This window comes from Phalacrocorax aristotelis, chromosome 10 (assembly GCF_949628215.1).
Source record: "Phalacrocorax aristotelis chromosome 10, bGulAri2.1, whole genome shotgun sequence".
Classification (NCBI taxonomy): Eukaryota; Metazoa; Chordata; class Aves; order Suliformes; family Phalacrocoracidae; genus Phalacrocorax; species Phalacrocorax aristotelis.
In genome coordinates this window covers 3,380,497-3,400,370 of record NC_134285.1, presented here as the reverse complement: position 1 = coordinate 3,400,370, position 19,874 = coordinate 3,380,497, and the positions used below count along the sequence as shown (strand labels likewise).

Sequence of the window (19,874 nt, the reverse complement as noted above, 5' to 3'; positions counted from 1 at the left end):
AACCATCCCCGACTCCCACTCTCCCCCTTCCACGAGTCCCACTCTCCCCCATCCCCACGTCCCAGTCGCTCCCCCCTCCACCGGCCCTCCCGTTCCTCCCGCCCGCCAGGGGGCGGTCTGCGCCCCGCCGCCTCGCGCCCGCAGGCACCTCGGCGGCCACCCCAACCCCTCACACCCCCACACCCACCCGCTAGGCCCCCGCGCCGCTCGCCGGACGCCCAATCAGCCGCCGCCTCGGGCCGCTCGCTCCCGCCTCCTAACCAATCAGCGGCGAGGCGGGGTGGGGCGGCGCTGCCGGTACCCGTTACGCCGCGAGGCGAGGGCGGAGGCGGTGGCAGCCAGGCGGGGTCGCCGCGTCGTCTGTGCGTCCGTCCGTCCGTCCGTACGAGGGGCGGGGCCGGAGGGAGGTAGGGGGGCGGTGGCGGCGGGCGGCGCGTGCGCGGCGGGGCGGGGCGGGGCGGGTGCGGTGGGCGGCCCCGCGGCGATCCGGGATGTCGGGCTGGCTCCTGGTGACGTAGCGCGCCGCTCGCGCCGCGGGAAGGGCCGCGCGAGACCCCCCCCGGCCGCCGCCGCCGCCCTTCCCCCTCCTCCCTCCCGGTCCGGCCCGGTCCGGGATTCCCCCCACTCCGTTCCCCCCCCTCGCCCGCCATGGGCAGCACCGCGGCGGCGGGAGCGGGCGGGGCGCCGCGCCGAGCCGGGGCCGCCGCTGGGCATGTGCCAGGCCCGGCCGCCGCCTGAGCGCCGCCGATACCGGCAGCGTTGTCCGCGTCCGCCCCGGGCGAAGCCGTGAGTGTGGCGTCCGCCTGGGCCGACCCCTTTCCCCCCAAACCCTCCCGGGAGGGGCGTCGCGGCGGGAGGGGGTGGGCGGGAGCCGCGTTCCCCACCGGGAGGGGGGTCCCGTGTCCCCGGGGAGGGGCGGGCCGGGGTCCCGCGGGCTCGACCCGCCTGGCCGCGGTACCCGGGGAGAGGAGGGGAGGGGGTGCGATCCGGTCCTCACCTCCCCGTTCAACCGGGGCTCTTCCCGCAGGGCGGCGGGTGCCATGAATAGCAGCTGCGCGTCCCTCACCGCCGCCGCCCGCCGCCGCCTGCAGCACCGGGATCGATAGAGGCGGGGGCTGCGGACACACTATGGCCGGCAGCGGCTACACGGACCTGCGGGAAAAGCTCAAGTCCATGATGCCCTACCGGGACGGCCACAAAGGTGGCGGCGGTGGCGGCCTCCCGCGGGAGCCCCCCGAACCCCCCTACGATCGCAAACGGCGGCACCAGGAGGATTCTGGTTCCGAACCCAGTGACTACGAGGAGCAGAAGGAAGAGGAAGAAGCTCGGAAAGTCAAAAGCGGCATCCGCCAGCTTCGCCTCTTCAGCGCCGAGGAGTGCGCCAAGATCGAAGCTCGGATCGAGGACGTGGTGTCCCGGGCAGAGAAGGGGCTCTACAAGGAGCACACGGTGGATCGGGCGCCGCTGCGGAACAAGTATTTTTTTGGGGAGGGCTACACCTATGGGTCTCAGCTGCAGAGACGAGGCCCTGGCCAGGAACGTCTGTACCCACGGGGGGAGGTGGACGCCATCCCCGAGTGGGTGCACGACCTGGTGATCAGGAAGCTGGTGGAGCACCGGGTGATTCCCGAGGGTTTTGTGAACAGTGCCGTCATCAACGACTACCAGCCGGGGGGCTGCATTGTCTCCCACGTGGACCCCATCCATATCTTTGAGAGGCCCATCGTCTCCGTCTCCTTCTTCAGCGATTCGGCCCTCTGCTTTGGGTGTAAATTCCAGTTCAAACCCATCAGGGTCTCGGAGCCTGTTCTCTTCCTGCCCGTGAAGAGGGGAAGCGTCACGGTGCTCAGGTAACTCGCCTGCATTGCCGAGGCCTCCGCTAACGTGCTGGGGCTCGGTTGTGTAACGCTAATCACGAGGCATGCGGTTGCACACCCTGACAGTGGCTCGGGCTTGATCTCACCAGCCTGTAGGCATGCAGGGTCTCGCCGTGGCAGAAGGGGTGAAGGAAGGATCTAAAGGAGGGGGTGTCCTGCCGCTGTGGTGGATGGGGATTTGGGTGGGTGATTGATTTTGGGTGGGTGCCCTCTCTGTGGAGCTCAAGGCAATTGCTGGTGGGAGCGTGGCCACTTGCGGAGCTGAGCTTTGACGTAGTTCCTGTAAATGGTTAAAATAACACATCGAGACACAAAATGGATCCTCTGCCCAAGAGTGGTCAGAGCGGAGCAGCTGGTTGGGACGGGGCTCCTGGGTCTATTCTTAGCTCAGCCCGTGCCTCCCTGACCTGACCTTAAGCTGGAGAGGAGGTGTGAATGGCCTCGTCTTCCCAGTCTGTAAACTGGGAATACTAAACGTGTCCCTGCCTGACGCTGATTGGGAGAGCGGAGTGCAGAGCCCCTGTGGGACTGTCATTTGGAGGCGCGGTGGGTTGCGGATGCAAGAACGGACTTTACTTGCGTTTTTGCAAGTGGGGGAAGAGCCGTGGAGGCAAAATGACCTGCCCAAGGTCATGCAGCCGGTCGGTGGTAAAGCTGGGATTGGCATGGGAAAAGCCTGCTTCCTAATCCCCGCAGCCTCCCGGTACACACTGGGTGAGCAGAGCAGGTAGGTGAGGGGACAGGCAGGGCAGGCGCAGGATGCACACTGGTGCGTATGGACCCTCCAGGTTTTGGGGAGGGCAGCTCAAAGCCCGGCCCTGGGGCTGTCTGACTCGGTGAGCAGCCGTCCCTCATGTCCCTGAAGGTCAGAGTGCTCCCTGCCAGGAGCAGGGATTGCCCAGACTCTGCCAGCAGTGTTCCAAGCTACCAACTGCATCTTCCTTCGGGGTTTAGTTGGGTGTTTGTTTGGTTTGTTGGTTTTTTGGTTTTTTTTCCAGACTGGTGAAGGTGCAGGCCGGTTTTCAGGGCTCCTAGGCCGTAACACAATCCCCTGCTTTGGCTTGTAAAGTGATCGCCGCAGGGTTCGGGAAGGAATTTTTCCCCCCCACATATGCACAGCCTCGCACCCGTTGACTAGTGCATCAATAATAAATGCTGAGATCTCGCGTAGCTTTTATCTCGGAAAAGCTGCACAAACATTAACTAATCCTCGCCGTACCCCCGGCGTTAGGTAACTTCTGTGGATTAGCGAGGGATGAGGGAGGCTGCCGAGGGAAGTGGCAACAGCACTGAAGAAATTTTCTTAATCTTTGGTAGCTTGGCCGGGGCAGGGAGGGTGCAGAGGTCCGGGTGATTTTGTGAAATGGGACCGGGGTGGGAGACCCATCCTCCCGTGTGTCCTTTTTACCGCAGAGCAAGCTCCGTCCCCAGGGATGGAGGCTGCTGGGTGCGAGGCAGCCGCTCCTCTCCCTGACTTCTCTTCTTAGACATGAGGAGGGAAACTTTCTACCCTAATTTTTCTGCTGGCGATGCAAACCCCTGTGCTGCCTTTCTTGGGGGGTCTTGGAGTAAATAGTTGTCCCTCCTTTCACAGCCAGAGGTCTTGTAATTTCATTTTTTAAGGACAGTTAGAGTGTTTTCTTGCTTAGAAGTATGCTGGCAGAGCCGTTAATGCAGGGTCAGGCTGTAGCCTTGTAGTCAAAGCCACTAGGAAAACTTGCAGCCTTACATCCAAAGGAGGATCGCGACTTTGCCGTGGAGGATGGTGGGAGGAGGGAGAGGTGCTTTGCTCTGCTTCAGGACCAGTAAATGATGTTTTCTTGTCCCAAACTCTCACTTTTCTCCCCAAAACTGCTGGGAAGAGTTTTGGGAGCAAAGGTCCTTTTTTCGCCCCAGCCGGAACAGCTGGCTCGGGGCTTCCAGAATTGGAGCGGGGTGTCTCCTAGACCTGTGCATTTGGGTTGGAGGCCACCTGGGTGCCCTAATCAGTTTATTAAGGTGGCTGAAGCGATCATACAAATCAAAGGAAGGTATCTTTTAACTCTGACTAGAAGGGTTGGTTTCTTACTGATCCACCCTAGTCTTAGATGTTCTGCTTTCCAGCAAATAATAGAGTTGAAAAGGGGGGGATTATTTCAATTTTGGTACAGCAGTTAGCAGATACTTAGCACTCACTTAAGAGAGATTCTGCCAAAGTGATTGTTCTGTGATGATATGATCCTGGCTGGATACAAGTTCCTGGACTGCGGCAGATCTCATTGTCTCCCCTCTAACCCCAGCAATTTGGGAGGAGCAGGGAGGGGTGCAGACTGCCGGTAAGCTCTCGGGTGTATCTGCGAAATCCAGCCCTTGGTCATGTTTAAATCAACTCCCCAAACTTGGTTTTTTCTCCTTTCAGTAAACAGTTGCTGAAGGCAGTTGCCCTGGAGATAGGGAAACGGCGCAGATAGAAATGGCATGCTTGTAATGTCTGTGATTCAAATATTGCTGGGTCAGTGGCTGCTGCTGGCATGCCGCCTTTCTGGGGAAGCCAGGGTAGCTGCTTGCGTTTGCTTACTGTGTGGAAATCATGAGGACCTAAACAAAGCTGTTGGATCTCTCTCTTTGCCCCTACATCCCTGGATCATGCCTGTCCTGTTCCTGCTCCCAGCAGCCTATTCCGAATTGTCCTTCCGATTTTGTAGCCACCCACCCGTCAGGGAGTTTGCAGCGAGGCTTTCCCTTTACCCCTCCCTTGCCTTTATTTGCCTACTGTAAAGCAGGCTGTGGTGTTTGCAAACGCTGAACCTGCCTCAGACTTGCTGGAAAGTATTCGGATCTCAAACGACAGGTTAGCATTTAAAAGGTGGAATGGAGATTCTCCTGGGTGGGCTGTGCACCTCTGCCAGCAGGAGAAAGGCTGAGCCACCCTGCAACTTGGTAATGAGCCCTTTGCTCTTCCAGCAAGGTGCTTTTTCCTCTTCTTTTGTATCTGTGGTGAAGATTTGCTCTTGTATGTTCTGGCGTCTTGAAGAAGACCTTGTCCGGTCCTCTCTTCTCCCACAGCCTCAGGAAGCGGGTGCTCCTGCAGGTTTGTCCTGCTGCCAGCCAGGCCAAGAGAAAACAGCGGCAGCACCTCGGTCTGTGCTGCTCTTCTTGGGCAGTCAGAGTTGAGTTGGATTTCAGTCCTGTGGGCTGTCAGCTGGCTGTTGGGGGATGCTGGCTAGACTGAATTTGTGGCTTTTCTTATTTATTTTTTTTTTAAAAAGAATTTGGTAAGCGTCATTCGATAGAAGCAGAGGGGAGGAGATGGAGGAATTTGCCCGTTCATCTGGGGAACACGTGCTTTGACAAATGCTTAGCCTGGAAAAAGGAAGGGAGCAGAGGGGTGTGCCGAGCCAGCCGGGGCGAGTGGTCCCAGACGTGCCCCTCAGCCGCTGTCGTAGGTAGCGTGGTTGGAAATAGCGCAGTTGCAGTGAGCCAGAGGAGCGAATGACCACAGGTAACATTTCTCAAGTTCTGAGAGCTCATATGCCATACGGGCTTTCCTCCTGCAGCTGGTGAGCCGTCCAGGTTGTCTCCCCCATGTTTGCAATAGCAGTGGAAACATCGTGATGTTTGTCTCTCCTGTTGTCTCGAGGCGTGCCTGAGGGTAGAGTAATCGGAGCTGGTTGGAACCTCTGGAGGATGAAGCTGCTTTCTGCCCAGCTGGACAAATCTCTCCACAACTGCCTGGATTAGATGCTTTTCCAGAAAAGTCTGGTCCCTCAGAACAGGCCGTTGGTGCAGAGGAAGTTCTGCGTGTGCCAGTGGTGATGAGGCAAATAGATTTGTTCAAGCTCTGCTTGAACTGGTCGGTGTCACATCTGTGGTTTGTGGCGGCAGCTTTCCTGAACCAGAAGTAAATCCTCGAGCTGCTCAGACCCTGCGATGGGCTAGTGCGTGAGGTCCCTCTGCCTGCGAGCTGGCCTGGATGTCGTCAACCCCTCACAACATTTCTTATTGGAGACTGTGTAGAACTTTAAGGCCTCTTTTCTGGTGATGTTTGTACAAAAAAATCCACTTTCATCTCTGTGTGACTCAGTTCAGTTATGTTGTGGCTCAGCCGTAACTATTCTGGGCTGAAAGAGACTGGGGAAGGACTTGGGGCTGTAAGATCTGACAGGTGAGTTAGAGTTTGGGGTGCTTGTGAGCTTGGGGGAGCGTGTGGATAGCATCTATACCCCTCTGTGTTCATCTGGAAACGCTCTAGGCTGGACACATTGTGCTTGGGTGTTCTTGTGGGCAGCAATTTAGGGCTTTCCTTACCAAGTTATCTCTTTACCTCATGCTTTGGGATTGTTGTCTGGGTAAGAAATCTCTGGGTAGACCCTTGATGTCACTACGGGTGTTTGGTTCCAGTGTCTTGCCCCTTCACCCATCATCAGGATGCGGCGAGGCCGGGCAGTGGGTGCGAAGTTCATGCTGGCACGAAGCAGAACAAGCGTGATGCAACCAAATAATCTTTTTCTTCCATTTCTCTGCGTGATGTCTGTACAAACCCCTGTGCTGGAGCACCATGCAGAGAGACACCGTCACTAGATCTGGTGTGGTGCAGGCTGAGTTGTCCCACACCAGCGTGGCACTGGGGCAGACTGGTGGGTCCCCATTAGGGCCCCAGACTGGAGTACTGGGGCGGTCGCTTTGGTGCTGCCCACGTGCATGTGGGACTGCCAGCTCTGCCTGGCACCGATCTGAAATTGAGCTGGGAGTGAGAATGAGTGGCTGGGCTGACACCTCATGATGGAGGGTGCAGGCCTTGAAGCAGACCTTTTCCTGATGTTCAGGGTGTTGCTGAGGATGTGCTGAGTCAAATGTTAATGTGGGTGATATTAATAAATTCTTTGGAGCTTGATACAGAGATTCCTGGAACAATAATAGAGCATCATTATAAGCCCCTTTGTGTAATGCTGGCTTGTTCTGCAGTGCCCTGGAGGATGGGGCGGGGATGGACATCAACCCCGGTTTTAATTGATCAGGTTTTAGACTCTTAACTCTCCTCTCTGGGAGGTGTGCATTTCTCGGTGAGTGGGTGGGTTATCTAACTAGATAAAGGAACCCTGGTCCTGTCCCTAGAGGAGACTTGCGTGTGCGTGATCTCTTCTCTGCTCTGAGTGTCCTGAATAACCTGCAAGCCGATGACCCTGGCCCTGCTGGAGGGCCAGCTGACAGCCGGTGTGGCAGCAGCTTCACAGTAAAGCCTTGTGGGGAGAGCAGGCTTCAGGTTAAACTAGTATGGTGGTGTGCTAGCTTTGCGTGGCGTGAGCAGCCTTCACCCAAGTCCTTTCGAAGGTCTTCCTGTCCTTGCCAGCTGTTTCAGGAGGCTCTGAAGACATTTATCTTCTCTTTTCCCTGTACTGGACTCTAGAAAGCTCTCTTGTGAACACTCTCCAAATAGCAGGTAGAGGGCAGGTCCACCTCTCAGACCTGCTCGCTGGCACCCACACGAGCGACAAGATGTGTTGCTGGCAGGGAGGTTTGTGTGTCTGAGGTGTGATGGCTGCTCTCCACAGACCCGTCGCGATCTCACCTGCTGTGCTGGACCCCAGGGCTTGTGCTGAACAACAGAAGCAGCAACGAAAAAAATGGTCCCATGTGTTGTGGGTAGCTGGGGCCCTTGTTGGCTGTGGCTTTCCTCCTGCCTGCTAGAAACGTGGAGTAGGCGAAGTCATCTCGTACAGTGAAACACTCCTGCAGACAATGGCTGCTGTGAGGCCGTGTAGCTGCTTGAGCCTGGTGTTATTTTCCTCGGCCCAGGTAGCTGTCTTGCCTTGTGAGCCCTGTGGCAGGGAGGTTTTGGGAGTGCAGCTTGGTTTGCAGGTCTGGATTTGAAGGTTACCCCGTGTGTGTTGTGTCGGGGTTAGGCTGTGCTGGGGGGTGATGTTTGTACCGTGGCTGAGGATGTGCCATGGGGAGGGCGAGGGTGCTGAGCTGGCAGTGACCGTGCCCACGTGAGGGGTGTGAGACACTTGACTGTTAGCACCGCTGTTCCCCCTCCTCAGCTAACAGATCTTCTCATGGACTCCGGTACATGTTTGTGTCTGGGTATGCTGCGCATCTCGGCCATGAGGTTTTGCCTGGGGACACGTGAGAAGATGCTTTGGAGCAATATGCTGACTTTTTTCCCCATGTTGGTCTCTAATTCCTTGATAAATGAACTCCATAAACTGATCTTCTACATGTCTTATTTCACAATGTTGTGGCAGGTGGCAGTTTCCTCTGGTCTGTGCTAAAAAATTGAGTCAAAAACCGAAAAAAGACCAAAAAAAAAAAACCCTGGGCTGTCCTCATTCTTTCCTGAAGTTTCTTCCTTCCTATAAGTCTAGCTCCCGTGTGCCCGGGGAATGACGTTTGAAGGAGGAATTCCTGGTGGAAGTTAGGAAGTGACTGGCCAAACTGGGTTGTTGGGGCTGGCAACCACTTTCTGCTTTTGCCTGTCGTCTTTCTCACAGTGGCTTTTTGTTTCTGTTGTCAGTGGATATGCAGCCGATGAAATAACACACTGTATTCGACCACAGGACATCAAGGAGAGAAGAGCTGTCATCATCCTTCGAAAGTAAGTGTTGAAGCCCTCTGGACAGTAAGATAAACTTGGATGTGGTGCTGTGATGTTTCCTAAAGTGCTTTTAAAGAAACACTTTAAAACTGCCTTGCTTGTTAATTTGCTGGCTTGACCTTACATCTCGATGAGGTGTGACTCTGTGCTCGCTTGTGTCTTGCCGTATGCATCGATTGGATGGTGGAAGTAGATGGAACTCGTTACTGCAGAGTTAATCACTTCTTGGCTCTGTGCAGCAGTACTCCATTGTAATGTCTGGGTTTGCAAGCGGTGTTCATGTCCAAACACCTGGCTTTCATTGGCTGCCCAACTCCAAACAGCTAGGATTTCAAACTCTTGTTTTGGGCTGTATATTCAGGTGTCTGATCATATGATACCCACATGCGTGGGTTACCTGGACAAGTCCTTTGAAGCTGATGCTTACAGTGAAGAATCTCCTGTAAAGCAGATAAAGTTTTCTTGGTAGCATGGCTTTCATTTCCTGGGGAGAGGGAAGAAGATGCTGGCTTCGAAGTGAAATGGATGCAGTGCATTTAGTGATGGCTTTGCAGAGCTTGTCCTTCAAGTCAGTGTTGGGAAGCCAAGCTATGTAAGCTGTATTGCCCGCTTCCTGTTTTAGAAGATATGCTGTTGGGGGGGATGAGGCGGACCCAAACAAACCAGCCCCTCCCCCAAACTCCCTCAGTATAACCTTTCTTTTGTTCCCAGAAATGTCCCCTCTCACCAGCTCCTACTAGGTGACAAAAAAAAAATGTGACTGCCACACATTGACCCAAGTTGATTGTGCCTTAGAAGGCGTTAGCAGTAATTCCACTGTCAAGAAATCTTGCAAGTGAGAGCACACACGATTTGAGTACTGTAAACCCAGGCGAAAGCGTGGGCATGAGGGCAGGACTGCAGTTGTGGCCCAGGCTGGCATAAGACTAGCAGGCAAGTGGTCTAGATTCAGACTTGCTAAGCCTTTGGATGGCTTAGTTGGTTTCAAAACAAGTCTGGCAACATTGTGAAGATGTGGCACAAAGCCAGTGGAGGGGAGTTGGACATCTGGTTAGAGAGACCCATGAAATGAAGGCAGGAAAAACAGCAGCCCTGAGGCATTAGCCAGGCAAAATCACAGACCCAGGGAGGCAGGATGAGATGAGGCAGGTGAAAAGAGATTAGAACCAAACCACCCAATAGTTGGTTATTGCCACATGAAGTTTAAGGCGAGAGGGTTGCAATAAAAGGCTGTTATGTTCACGTTATTGATCACTACAGCTAAAGAAAAGCAGTGCGAGGGCTGATGAGCACCAGTGGAAGGCCTCTCCAAATCCTGTAGCTGCTTTAGGTTGGGCTTTGGGATAGAGAAGCTGCCTGTCCTAGGCTGTGGAGCAGTTCCCTAGAAAATACAAACTTGGCTAAATAAGCTAAAGCTGCCCAAACTGGTGCAGATGTCTCACGTACGTGTTTAAACTGGCTCTACCTCTTGCTCTTGCTAGCCGCTGTAAGCTAAGGGTGTTGAGTTCTTTCAGTCTAGACTGACTGGCCTCAAAAGTGCAACTGTGCAAGCACCTGTCTGGCCGCGATGTGCCTGGCTGACCTGGTGCATCTCTGCTGGACAGACAAGGTCCGTTAGCTCCTAGGAGAGCCGTATCGGCTGTGTTTGCTTAGCCATCCTCCGTAGCAGCATGTCCTTCTGTCTTCCCCTGATTTTCAGGGGCCTGATTTGCTTAGCGTTAGAGCAGAAGTGTCTCTGCCCAGTCATACACAGACAGCGATGGGCTGACTTGACTGGCAGGCTGGAAGAAACCACAACAGGATTTTTTTCTTGAGCAAAGTGGAAACCCCCTGGTAATTATTTTTGAGTAATCTCCGTAGAGCTTAGCAGCCCTGGCGAATACATGGCAGTTGCCTGTTTGCCAAAGGGTGAACTCTGATTGCTGCCAAATAGAGCTTATTAATTGCTGCTTATCCCTTGTGACGGCGGCCGTCTCCTCGCTGAGTCCCGTGTGCACGCATGCATGCGCAGCAGGGCTGCAGTGACCTTTGTCTGCGCTCGCATCCCCACGGCATGTATTGCTGCAGCAAATGCCATTCCCTAGTCCCGGATCATGCGACTTTTTGCAGTCTGAAATAGCGTGTTATGCAACCAGGAAAACAGCTACTTCCGCTGGTAGCCTGCTAGCACGAGAGGCTAGGGAGCAGCCAGCGGCCTCATAAAACTCCTCTTCCTCACCTTTGTGGTAAGAAGCAGCCCCGAGCTTTCCAGCAGGGTCAGGTCAGTTGGGTCATAGAGCAGCATAAACTTTGCTGCAGCTTGGAGCTGGGATATTCAGCTCTGAATGGGCTGCCGGAGCCTGCTGGGTCCCAGACGTTTGAGTCTCGATCTGCTCTCGCCTCTGCTCCGAGCATGTGGTTCTAGGGATGGCTTTTGCTGGCAGCAGCGGGAGAACAAAGCTGCGCGAGCTGGAGAAGTGGCTGGGTTTTGCAGGATGCTTGAGAGCGGTGTAGTTACCAAGTAGGTCATAAACACTTCAGTGCTGTAGTGTGATGATATTTACAGTGTTTCCTGCGTATCGGAGTGCAGGACTGCGGGGAGCCAGCAAGGTTTGGAAGCACGTTGAGCAAGAGGCTGGCGGGGGGGAGGACTGGTGCTCTCAATTTCATGAGATGCGCAAAGAGGTAACGTGGGAGGTGGGGACAGAAATGAGACCTATTCAAGTGGGTCTTGAAAGTCATTTTAGAGGGCTTATGCTGCCATGTGTAAGCAGTTACATTGGGAGTTATTCTATTTAACTTGAACTTTGGTAGGTAATTTGCTCTGTTTTAGTGTAGCCTCTCCTGGTACCTGCTCCTGCAGCTCATACCTGCATTACTCTGTGGAGAGAGAGAGCGTGGCTGGTGTTCCTTTCCCTTGCAGTGTGTTTGGTGGTTTGTTCATTTTAATTGCAGGCCTGTAGCTGCTGTTGTATTTCAGAGGTATTTAAACCGCCTAACTTGGGCAGGATCCGCAATGCCTTTGGTGTTCTAGCTGGATTGTGTCCAGTCCTGGAGCCGAGAACCGCTCAGGACGACGGCGCTGGGGACTAGCGGAGGCTCCAGCCTGGCAGCTGCCTGCGGAAGCGTTCCTTGTTTTGGCATGCTGGGAGGACTTGGGCTGCCGTGCCCAGCTTCACACGTGCCAGCCTGGCGTTGCGCTGGTTAACCGAAGAGGCTCTCCCCAATGGCGAGAGGAAGCTTGGCAACAGGAGGTGCTTCCTAATGGGAGCTGAGGTTGGGTTTCTCCTGTGGGAACCTCCCTCGGGAGCTAAAGTTCAGCACTAGAGAGCAAGTAGCAATTCTCCCCTTCCACATTCACCCCTAATCCCAAGGAAGGAGACAGGCTGCAGTGACAATATCCGGGTGCCTTTCCTTCTGGGAAGGGGCTTGGATCCTCCTGAAATTGGCAGCTCTAGAGCACCAGTACCACCTTTTTAATGTGTTTTTGCCCATTCTTAAACTTCGGTCTGTGTTTTGAAATAGACTTTAGCAGTGCTTGTAAGTTGAGACCGGTAACTGTGCTGTGCTTGGAGATGGTGATAGTGCTGTGATAAGATGCTGTGCTGTCGAGTTTTCATTCCTGCTGCTCGGCCTGCTGCCTCCACGTGTGCTACAGCCGTGCCTGGGCCAGCAACAGTTCTGCTTTGGGACGAGCCGTGCTTGCTCTCTGGTGTAGCTCGAGCGCGTTTCTATCCCAGCACGAACAAGGCGGTGCTGTGCTGCTGGAAGGGATGTGGTGCTGCTTCTGTTTGCTAGACCTTCTCCTGACTCGTACTTCAGCTCTTTAAACCTCCTAGTCAAGCTGAGAAACGCCTGACCCCACGAGATCTTGAGACAGTAGGGAGTTTCCAGATAGAAGCAGTTATTACTGTCAGAGGCGATGATGAATTTCACAGGGCATCTCCCAGGTGGCTTAACTGCAGCTGTGAGTTATTGACGAGTCACTGTGATTTCATAGGATTTCACAGGGGCTCTACCGCCTCTGCTCTGTATCCTGTAACTGTGATTGCAGTGAGCCCAGCACCACTAGTGTTCACCGCACGACTGCCTGTGTCCCTGAGCCTTCCTCTTCCCTCTAACCAACGCAGCAAAGCTGCAAGTATCTGGAAGCTGCAGCTTGTTTTGCTGTTGAGCATGATAGTCCTGACCCTCTTCCTGGGCTGTGGCTGGGAATGAGGGTTCTGCTTCAGCGCATCTGGGACGGGCGTCTGCTGCAGCATGCTTGTGGTTCTGTAGAAACTCCTTGCAAATTCTCTTCTCTTTAAATATTTGCAGAACAAGACTAGATGCACCTCGATTGGAAACAAAATCGCTGAGTAGCTCTGTGTTGCCACCAGGTTATAACTCTGACCGTCTATCGGGAAGCAACCGGGACCAGATCCTGAAACCAAAGCGGTCCCATCGCAAAGCAGATCCTGATGCTGCTCACAGGTAGGAGGATCTCTTCTAAGAGCAATGTTTTGGATGGTATCTCTAGGTCAGTGTACGTCTGAAGTTCCTGGCCACTGATAAGAGAGGCTGCGTGCCTCCTGGGTGCTTTCTGTGGTGAACGACCTGTTTTATCAGAGGTTCTTTATACGTTCCTCCTAGCCTTGCGGAGGCTGAGCTCTGGCTGTAAGCAGCTTACATTGTTTATCCTGTGAGTGGCATAATGAAGAAGCAATAGATTTGGCTGGCTCTTGATAATGCAGTCATTCAGAACAATAGTTTCCCTGCAGCTAATTATTTTTGACCTCTATTGCCAAGCAACCTGTGCAGCTGCGTTAAACTATATTATGAAAGCAGTCTTGGGAGAGAACGTGAGGTTTTGCTGTCTGGGAAAGGTGAAGGCCTTCTTGGGAGGATTCTTAGACCTGTTTTGGTTCCAGAGCTGCATGTGTATATTTTTGTGTGTGTAACCAGACTGTGTGAAAGTGTAAGCCTGACCTTCAGGGGAGCAACTTGCTGAGGTTTGAGACAGCTTGAGCTCCGCAGCAAGGCTTCCTTCAACCACCACTTTGCTCTCTGTGAACGTACTGATAGCCGTGAGTGATAGCCGGTCTGCCAGTTGTCGTGCAGTACTTCTGCTATTCTCCAATTCCAAAGCTTCCCAAGGACCAAGGCAGCATTTTCTGCACCTCGTGGAAAAACCAAAAGTTGGCTTGGTCCTGGGGCTTGGCTGCTGCTGTGCGGTCTCAGCCCATGTTTCAACCTGTCCTGGAGGGAGGAGGGTGGGGATGGCTTGTTTATTAGCAGTGTTCACTCACCTGGACTCAGACTGACTGGGAAGATAAATCAAGAAGAGGAGCTAGCCTGCAAATGAACGCTTACCTCTGAGCACGCAGTGGGCCGGTGTGTGATTAGGGAATTGATCATGCAGGACAAATCTGTGGATCCGTGAGAGCTGTTTTTCAGCCTGATGTGACCTTACCGGGGTGGGGGAGCTTGCATAGACTCCTGCAGCAGATGGCTGTCAAAAACATATTTGTCTCTTCCTTTGGCCTCAAAGACTCCAGTATAACGTAGGTGAACAGCATGGCTATCAGACAGTGGTATCTCTCAGAGGAACTTGGCAGTTGCCACCTAGGACAAAATAAGTGGTCTGAGCAGCCTGCCAGCCCACTCCTACTAAGAAGTGATCACAGGTGAGACCAGAGGTACCTTTGTGGGATATAACAATTGTACCATGCTACTCTTTGAGAGAACTGGTGAGACGACAAAGGAGTTTGGAGCTGTGGTTTATTCCTGCACCACAAACACCCCAGCAGCTTCAAAAGGAGCTCAGCTTGGTGCTGTGAGTTCTGCTGTAGAAGAGACAGACCCCCCCTGCCCCAGGGATGTTTCTTGGGGCCACAAGCTGCACTTAAAAAGAGGTGACTGGGCTGTTTGGAAGCAGTCCTGGTGGGGGTGAAGACCAAAACTTCCCCTGGGAAGGGGAAAGACTTGCACCATCAAAAGTTCTCAGCCCCCCCATGGGAGGTGCAGCTTGGGGATCTGTTCCTGCTCTGCCAAGCACCCAGTACCGGGTGAGCAACGTGGAAACAGTCAGTCGTATCACCCAGAGTGTGCAAAACTGCCAGTAGTGTCTGCACAAGGGACTGCCTAAATCCTGTCGTGGATGTGCTCTCACTCCCTCTTTCTGTCTTTCTCTGTAGGCCACGGATTCTAGAAATGGATAAAGAGGAGAACAGGCGCTCAGTCCTCTTACCAAAACATAGGAGAAGGAGCAACTTCAGCTCTGAGAACTATTGGAGAAGGTCTTACGAGTACACGGAGGACTGTGATGAGGAAGAGGAGGATGGCAGCCCAGCCAGGAAAGTTAAAATGAGGCGACACTGAGGATTGCACTTTCCAGGCTCATGGAGCTGATGAGATTGGTCTCCAGTCTGTGAAAACTTTATCCTCCCTCTGGCTAACTTCCATCTAGCTTCAGTTTTGGTTTTTCCTTTCAGGCTGAAGAGTAAACAGGAAGGATCTAGCGATTTGTTTTTTATGAATGGAGGAATGCTGACACATATGTAAGGATGGAACATGTCCAGTGCACATGGTGTCCTGAGTCATGGGTCAAACAGGCATCTCTCCCTTAGGAAGCAGATAAAGTTATGCCAGGCTGTCTGTTGGGATTTCTTTTGAAAACACCAAAAAGTTTAACTGTTTCATTGCGCAAGATTCAAGAATTGTATTTTTGTTTTTTGCTTTAACTTTCTTCCTTTCCAAATGTTCTAAATATGATGTTTGACCCCAGGAGCTGAAACTCTGTGGTGGCCTCGTATTCCTTGCTTCACCAAAGGGCTCCTTGGTCTGCTCTTACCTAGTTGTTGTTGGGTTTGTTTTGAGGGTGCCCTGCAGTAACTGGAAGTTTGAAGCTTTGCAGACCCCTCTTACTGCGATTGATTTCAAAGGGTTTAGGATGTTTTTGTTGCACTTTAGTACCAGTTTTAAATGCCGTAGGTTTCCTTTCCAGTCCCTTTTCCCAAGCCAGCACAGGCTCACAGCTTTGTGTCCCTGTGCTGCCCTCTCCGAGAAGAATGTACTTAAGCTCTGGTTTCTCAGTGCTACTCTGACCAGGGGTATGTTTTGGTTGAGGAGGAAGGAAATGTGGCTGGCTTCACTGAGGCTTGGCCCAGCATTGACCCGAGGTCCATATTGGAGCCCTGGGACTGGCGAGTGAGTGATTGCATTGAGTACATGCTGCTTCCCAGAGCTGGAGATAGCAAATAGGAGTAGGAGAGACGCTGTGCTTGTGAGGACGCTTGCCTTGGGACCCCCTGAGAAGAGGTGTTCTCCACTGTCTGGGGAAATGGCTTTCGGTCCCCTGCTCCTTTTAGGTGGAGAGAGTTGAAGACGGCACAGCATCCCATCGCAAGGGACCGGCTGCGCTCTGTCAGAGCAGGAATGGGCGCTGCTGCGGTGGAGCCGGGCAGCTCGGCTGTGGTCCGTCCCCTCCGAGGCTGGCTCTGGGAGCGAGGACGCTGCAGGGCTCTAGTTTGGCCTTGGTTCAGTGCATTCAGCGACTAGTGCTGCAGCAGTTGCCCACCGCCTCCTGTCTTATTCCTGCGTGTATTCCTGGGGTAGGGAGTTTTCTGGTTGCTACAGAAAATGTTAAGAAGAATTGGGCATTTGGCCCCATGGAGTTAGTGTTAGAAAGTCTGCCGCCTTCTTCCTCTTCTCCCACCCAGTTTGTGTTAGCCCAGACTGAAGCCTGGGCGTTTTCAAAAGTTTGGGGCCCAACACCATATTTAGAACCGTACTTTTAAGAAACTTCCTCCAATTGATTTTTTTGAACCCAAGTGTTGGCAGTTGTAAGGAGTAGTCTTATTTTTAAATTTTTACTGCTTTGCCCTCCCTCAAATTGTAGTTTTTCTTAGTGTCGTGTCCCCCACACACTTCATGGTCTGCACACTTGGCAATAAAAAGATGTAATATATTTTGAAACCTGTTTGCTGCTGTCTTGAGGGGCTCCCAGTCAAAAAAACAACCCCAAAACCCAGGCATTGTTCCCCAGAGTGCCGTTCCTTGGCGATCAAGTACATTTGCTGACATCTGGGTCTCGGTGTCCTTTTCCTTCCCCACTGACTTCTGCAGCTCCTGCCACTTGCCCGTTGTTGGGGTCACCACTTAGGCTGGATCTAGCGGTCACGTTAGAGCAAAGGAAATTACCATCACCTTCAGTGCCGCTGATCTGCGAGGGGTTCATAGGTTCCCACTGCCTGTCTCTGATTCTCTTCATCCAGTTGCTTTCCTGGCAAGAGCCCCTGTCGGCTCGGTGCAGAGGTATGGGCACAGCCTCACAGCCAGCCTTTGAAGGAACCTGTCTTGTCTGCCCAGATATCTGAAAGCTCATGCTGCTTCTGCTTCTGAAACCTTTAAAAAAAAGTCTTCTTCAGACCACACTTAGCGTCTGAAGCGGTATTCCTTGCCCTCCCAGCTTTCTGCAGAGAATCCAGGCCAGCTCTTGGCTACAAACACCCTGCTTTGGAAAGCTTGGCATTCCCCTGATAGCAAAACCGCACGCAGGGAGCGGGATCCCTTCTCTTCCTTGCGGCTGGTGCAAACATCTCTGGCGAGCTAGGGACCTGCTAGCAGGATGCCTAGCAATGGCTGTTTCTAATTGTCTCTCTGGATTCATCCTGGATGTGCCCCATGCCCCCCTCTGCGTCAGGCTCTGCTGTGGGTGCTGCTGATGGTGGCAGTGGTCACTGCCAGAGGTCTCGGCTCTGCGCAGCCTGCTCTCCCCCTCTCCCCTCCCCGCACTGGCTCCCAGTTTTACGCCTACCTCTGCAATATGGACACTACCCTGGTGTCAACCCAAAATGAAGCTGGAGGCAGCCTGCCTTTCCAGGGCGACTTCCCAGAGCAGGACTCCCGTGGGACGAGGCGTTGGCTCTATCTCTGCTGAATACTGAACAAGGCATCCTGAGCTCTTACCTCTAGCCCTGAACCAACCTTTGCCTCATCCCGGTCCTTGTGCAGTCTGTACATGTGCAGGTATCCTTCCTCTCCCAGCTTGTTTCGGTACTCCTGCGTGCCGTGGTTCGGAGCTCTCCCCTCCTTCATTCCTCCCCTGCCCGACATCTGTGCGGTGGGTCTGAGCTGGCAGCTGTGCTGGAGCTGCTCTGTAGCCGCTCTCTGTTCTCGTGTGCGCTTGGTTTTCAACCTGACTGGTTGGGTCTTGACACCTTGGAGAAGAGTGAGTGAGTGGGACACGAGCAGTCTGACCCATAGCGTCTCTTGGGCAAGGAGTCCCCAGTGTGTAGGCAGGCCATCTTCCCCACTTGTACAGACATTTTCTATACACGCAGATGTATATGTGTAGATAACATGGTTTTTTAACTCTTTTGCACTGAACAACATCGGAGTGAAACCTTGATTTGAAACCAGAAGACACATTTTTCACGTGGATCCAGATGTCTAGATCCCTTATTGTAACCTGTCTGGTAAAACTGTGGCTCAAAAATACTGGTGATGCCCGTACCTGTTCTCTGTCGCTGGCTGTGTCGGGCTGCCTGCAGGCTTTGGGTCAGGCTGGTGGCATGGGCCTGCTGCGGAGGATGGAGGGTGGTGAGGCAAAACTTCTCCGTCTGCTCTGCAGGACAGGCTCATGCACAGACCTGACCCCAGCGGCTTTGTTGTGTCTGTCCTGTCCAACCTCCTCTCCATCCACCCACAGCTGGTTCTTCTTGTAACCTGCTCAGCCCGAAACTGGGAATAAGGCTATGTCCAGTGTGATGACGCCGTGCACCCAGACCCACAGCCCAGACCGTGAGAACTGCCTTTCCTAACGAAGGGGGAGGAAGGTGGGGTTTGTCCCTGCTTTTCTGCAAAGAACAGGAGGAATTGGGGTTTGTTACTGTTACCCGTATCTTGAGAAGACACGCTGATCAAACTAAAGCTCTTGCATCCGTTGCGTGGGCTCAGTGTGTTCATAGGAAGGGAAGGAAAGGCTGTTTGCTGGCGGTAAGAGGTGAGCTGGCCCAGGGAGAGGCTGTCAGTCCGCCAGCAGGTCACTGCCTGGCTGGGCTCTGCAGGCAGGCTGTCTGCAGCAGGGACGCCCAAATTGGCACATCTGGCTCCACATCTGCTGAACTGTCATCCAGCCATCAGTCAGGCGAGAGCTGTGACGCTCGGGAGCTGCGATCTTGATCCCAAGGCTTGACTCATCCCGGAGGTCGGAGGGGTTGCTGGGGCACAGGGCTGCCAACCCGCTCTCTGGGGTGAGCCAGCCACCAGCACGAGCCGATGTCTGGCAGGGCAAGAGCCTGGCCCTTCGGTTTTCGGCGCTGTTAGCACCCAGCCCTCGCTGCTACGCGGTCTGAGTCCCATGGGTTGAAATGGCTGCCATGCTTTGAGCAGGGCTCAGGTCAGGGTTCAGATTCCTGCCAGCAGCAAACAGTCTTACATCTGCCAAAAGTGTTCCCTTTCCTGGTCAGGAGGAGAAATGTTCAGCCGAAGAAGCGCGTCTCTGCTCCTTCCCACGCCCCTGCCCACACTTACAAGTTCTGGCTGACTTTAATTTTGTTTTTTAGAGATTCTAATTTTTTTTTGTTTTGTTACGAATAAAAATAAAAAAATAAAAAAGAAAGTGGCAATATTTTTTTCTGTAAGCTTTTCCTAGGAAAAAGCGTGGTTTGTAACAAAGTTGTACAGTTCTGAAGTTTGAGATACGAGAAGTACTGTGTGAAACGCTGTAAATGGGGCAGAGATTATTTTATGTACAGTCTGATGTGGGGGGAATCTTTTAATTCTGGTTGATTCTTAGGGAGAATTTGGTTCTTCACTGTCAGGGTTTGGAATTTCATGGTTTCATTATTATTTTTTTTTCTTGTATAGATTGCTGCATTAATTGAATAAAAGCAGAAAGCATCACTCTGCCTGCCTCTGTGGTGGTGCTGGTGGGTGGGATGTGTGCCTTGCTTCCCCGCCGGCAGAAACGAGGTTGCGGGGAATGGGGAACCGCTTCTAAATTAAGGGAGTCTCCATCTCCCTTGGGACGGGGCAGCCAAACACATCGTCTGTCCCTCCTGTGCTGCCCTAGAAAGCAGGGATGGGGCTTGCTGCCTTTCTCCTCCTCCTGCTCTCCATCCCTGGGGGTGGGGGAGCAAATGTGCATGCTGTCCCCCCGCAGCCCCCCACCCTGCCCAGCTGACCAGGCTTGCCGCAGCTGGTGACCGGTCCCTAAAGGCCCCAGCTCCCTAGCAGGGGCTGTACACCCTACTTGGGCATCGTGTGGAGCCCCTTGCCTTCTGCCCTCCTGCAAGGAGAGGGCGGTGGGCAGGTGGATGGGTGTGTGGTGCCAGGGGTGGTATGGTTGAATGGGGTCTGTTGGCCTTGCATGGTGGCCTTCCTCTTCCTCGTCTTCCACCATGAACTCCTGCCTGGTCTGGTGATGTTGTCTCCATCACCCATGGGGTCAGACCTCTTCC

The 19,874-nt window shown here is 53.5% G+C and overlaps 1 protein-coding gene across 3 annotated transcripts; it reads left to right on the top strand.

Moving 5' to 3' along the window:
- Positions 1-278: 278 nt before the first annotated feature.
- ALKBH5 (alkB homolog 5, RNA demethylase) lies at positions 279-19,317 on the top strand. Of its 3 annotated transcripts, none has more exons than XM_075104736.1 (5): positions 279-407; positions 1,028-1,850; positions 8,371-8,451; positions 12,748-12,903; positions 14,607-19,317. In XM_075104736.1, the coding sequence occupies exons 2-5, from the start codon at positions 1,129-1,131 to the stop codon at positions 14,788-14,790; spliced, it is 1,143 nt and encodes a 380-aa protein (XP_074960837.1). In that variant the 5' UTR covers positions 279-407; positions 1,028-1,128; the 3' UTR covers positions 14,791-19,317. The 3 variants fall into 3 exon arrangements, with proteins under 3 accessions (XP_074960837.1, XP_074960838.1, XP_074960836.1); XM_075104737.1 differs by lacking the exon at positions 279-407 and adding an exon at positions 460-509; XM_075104735.1 differs by lacking the exon at positions 279-407 and adding an exon at positions 648-786.
- Positions 19,318-19,874: the final 557 nt, after the last annotated feature.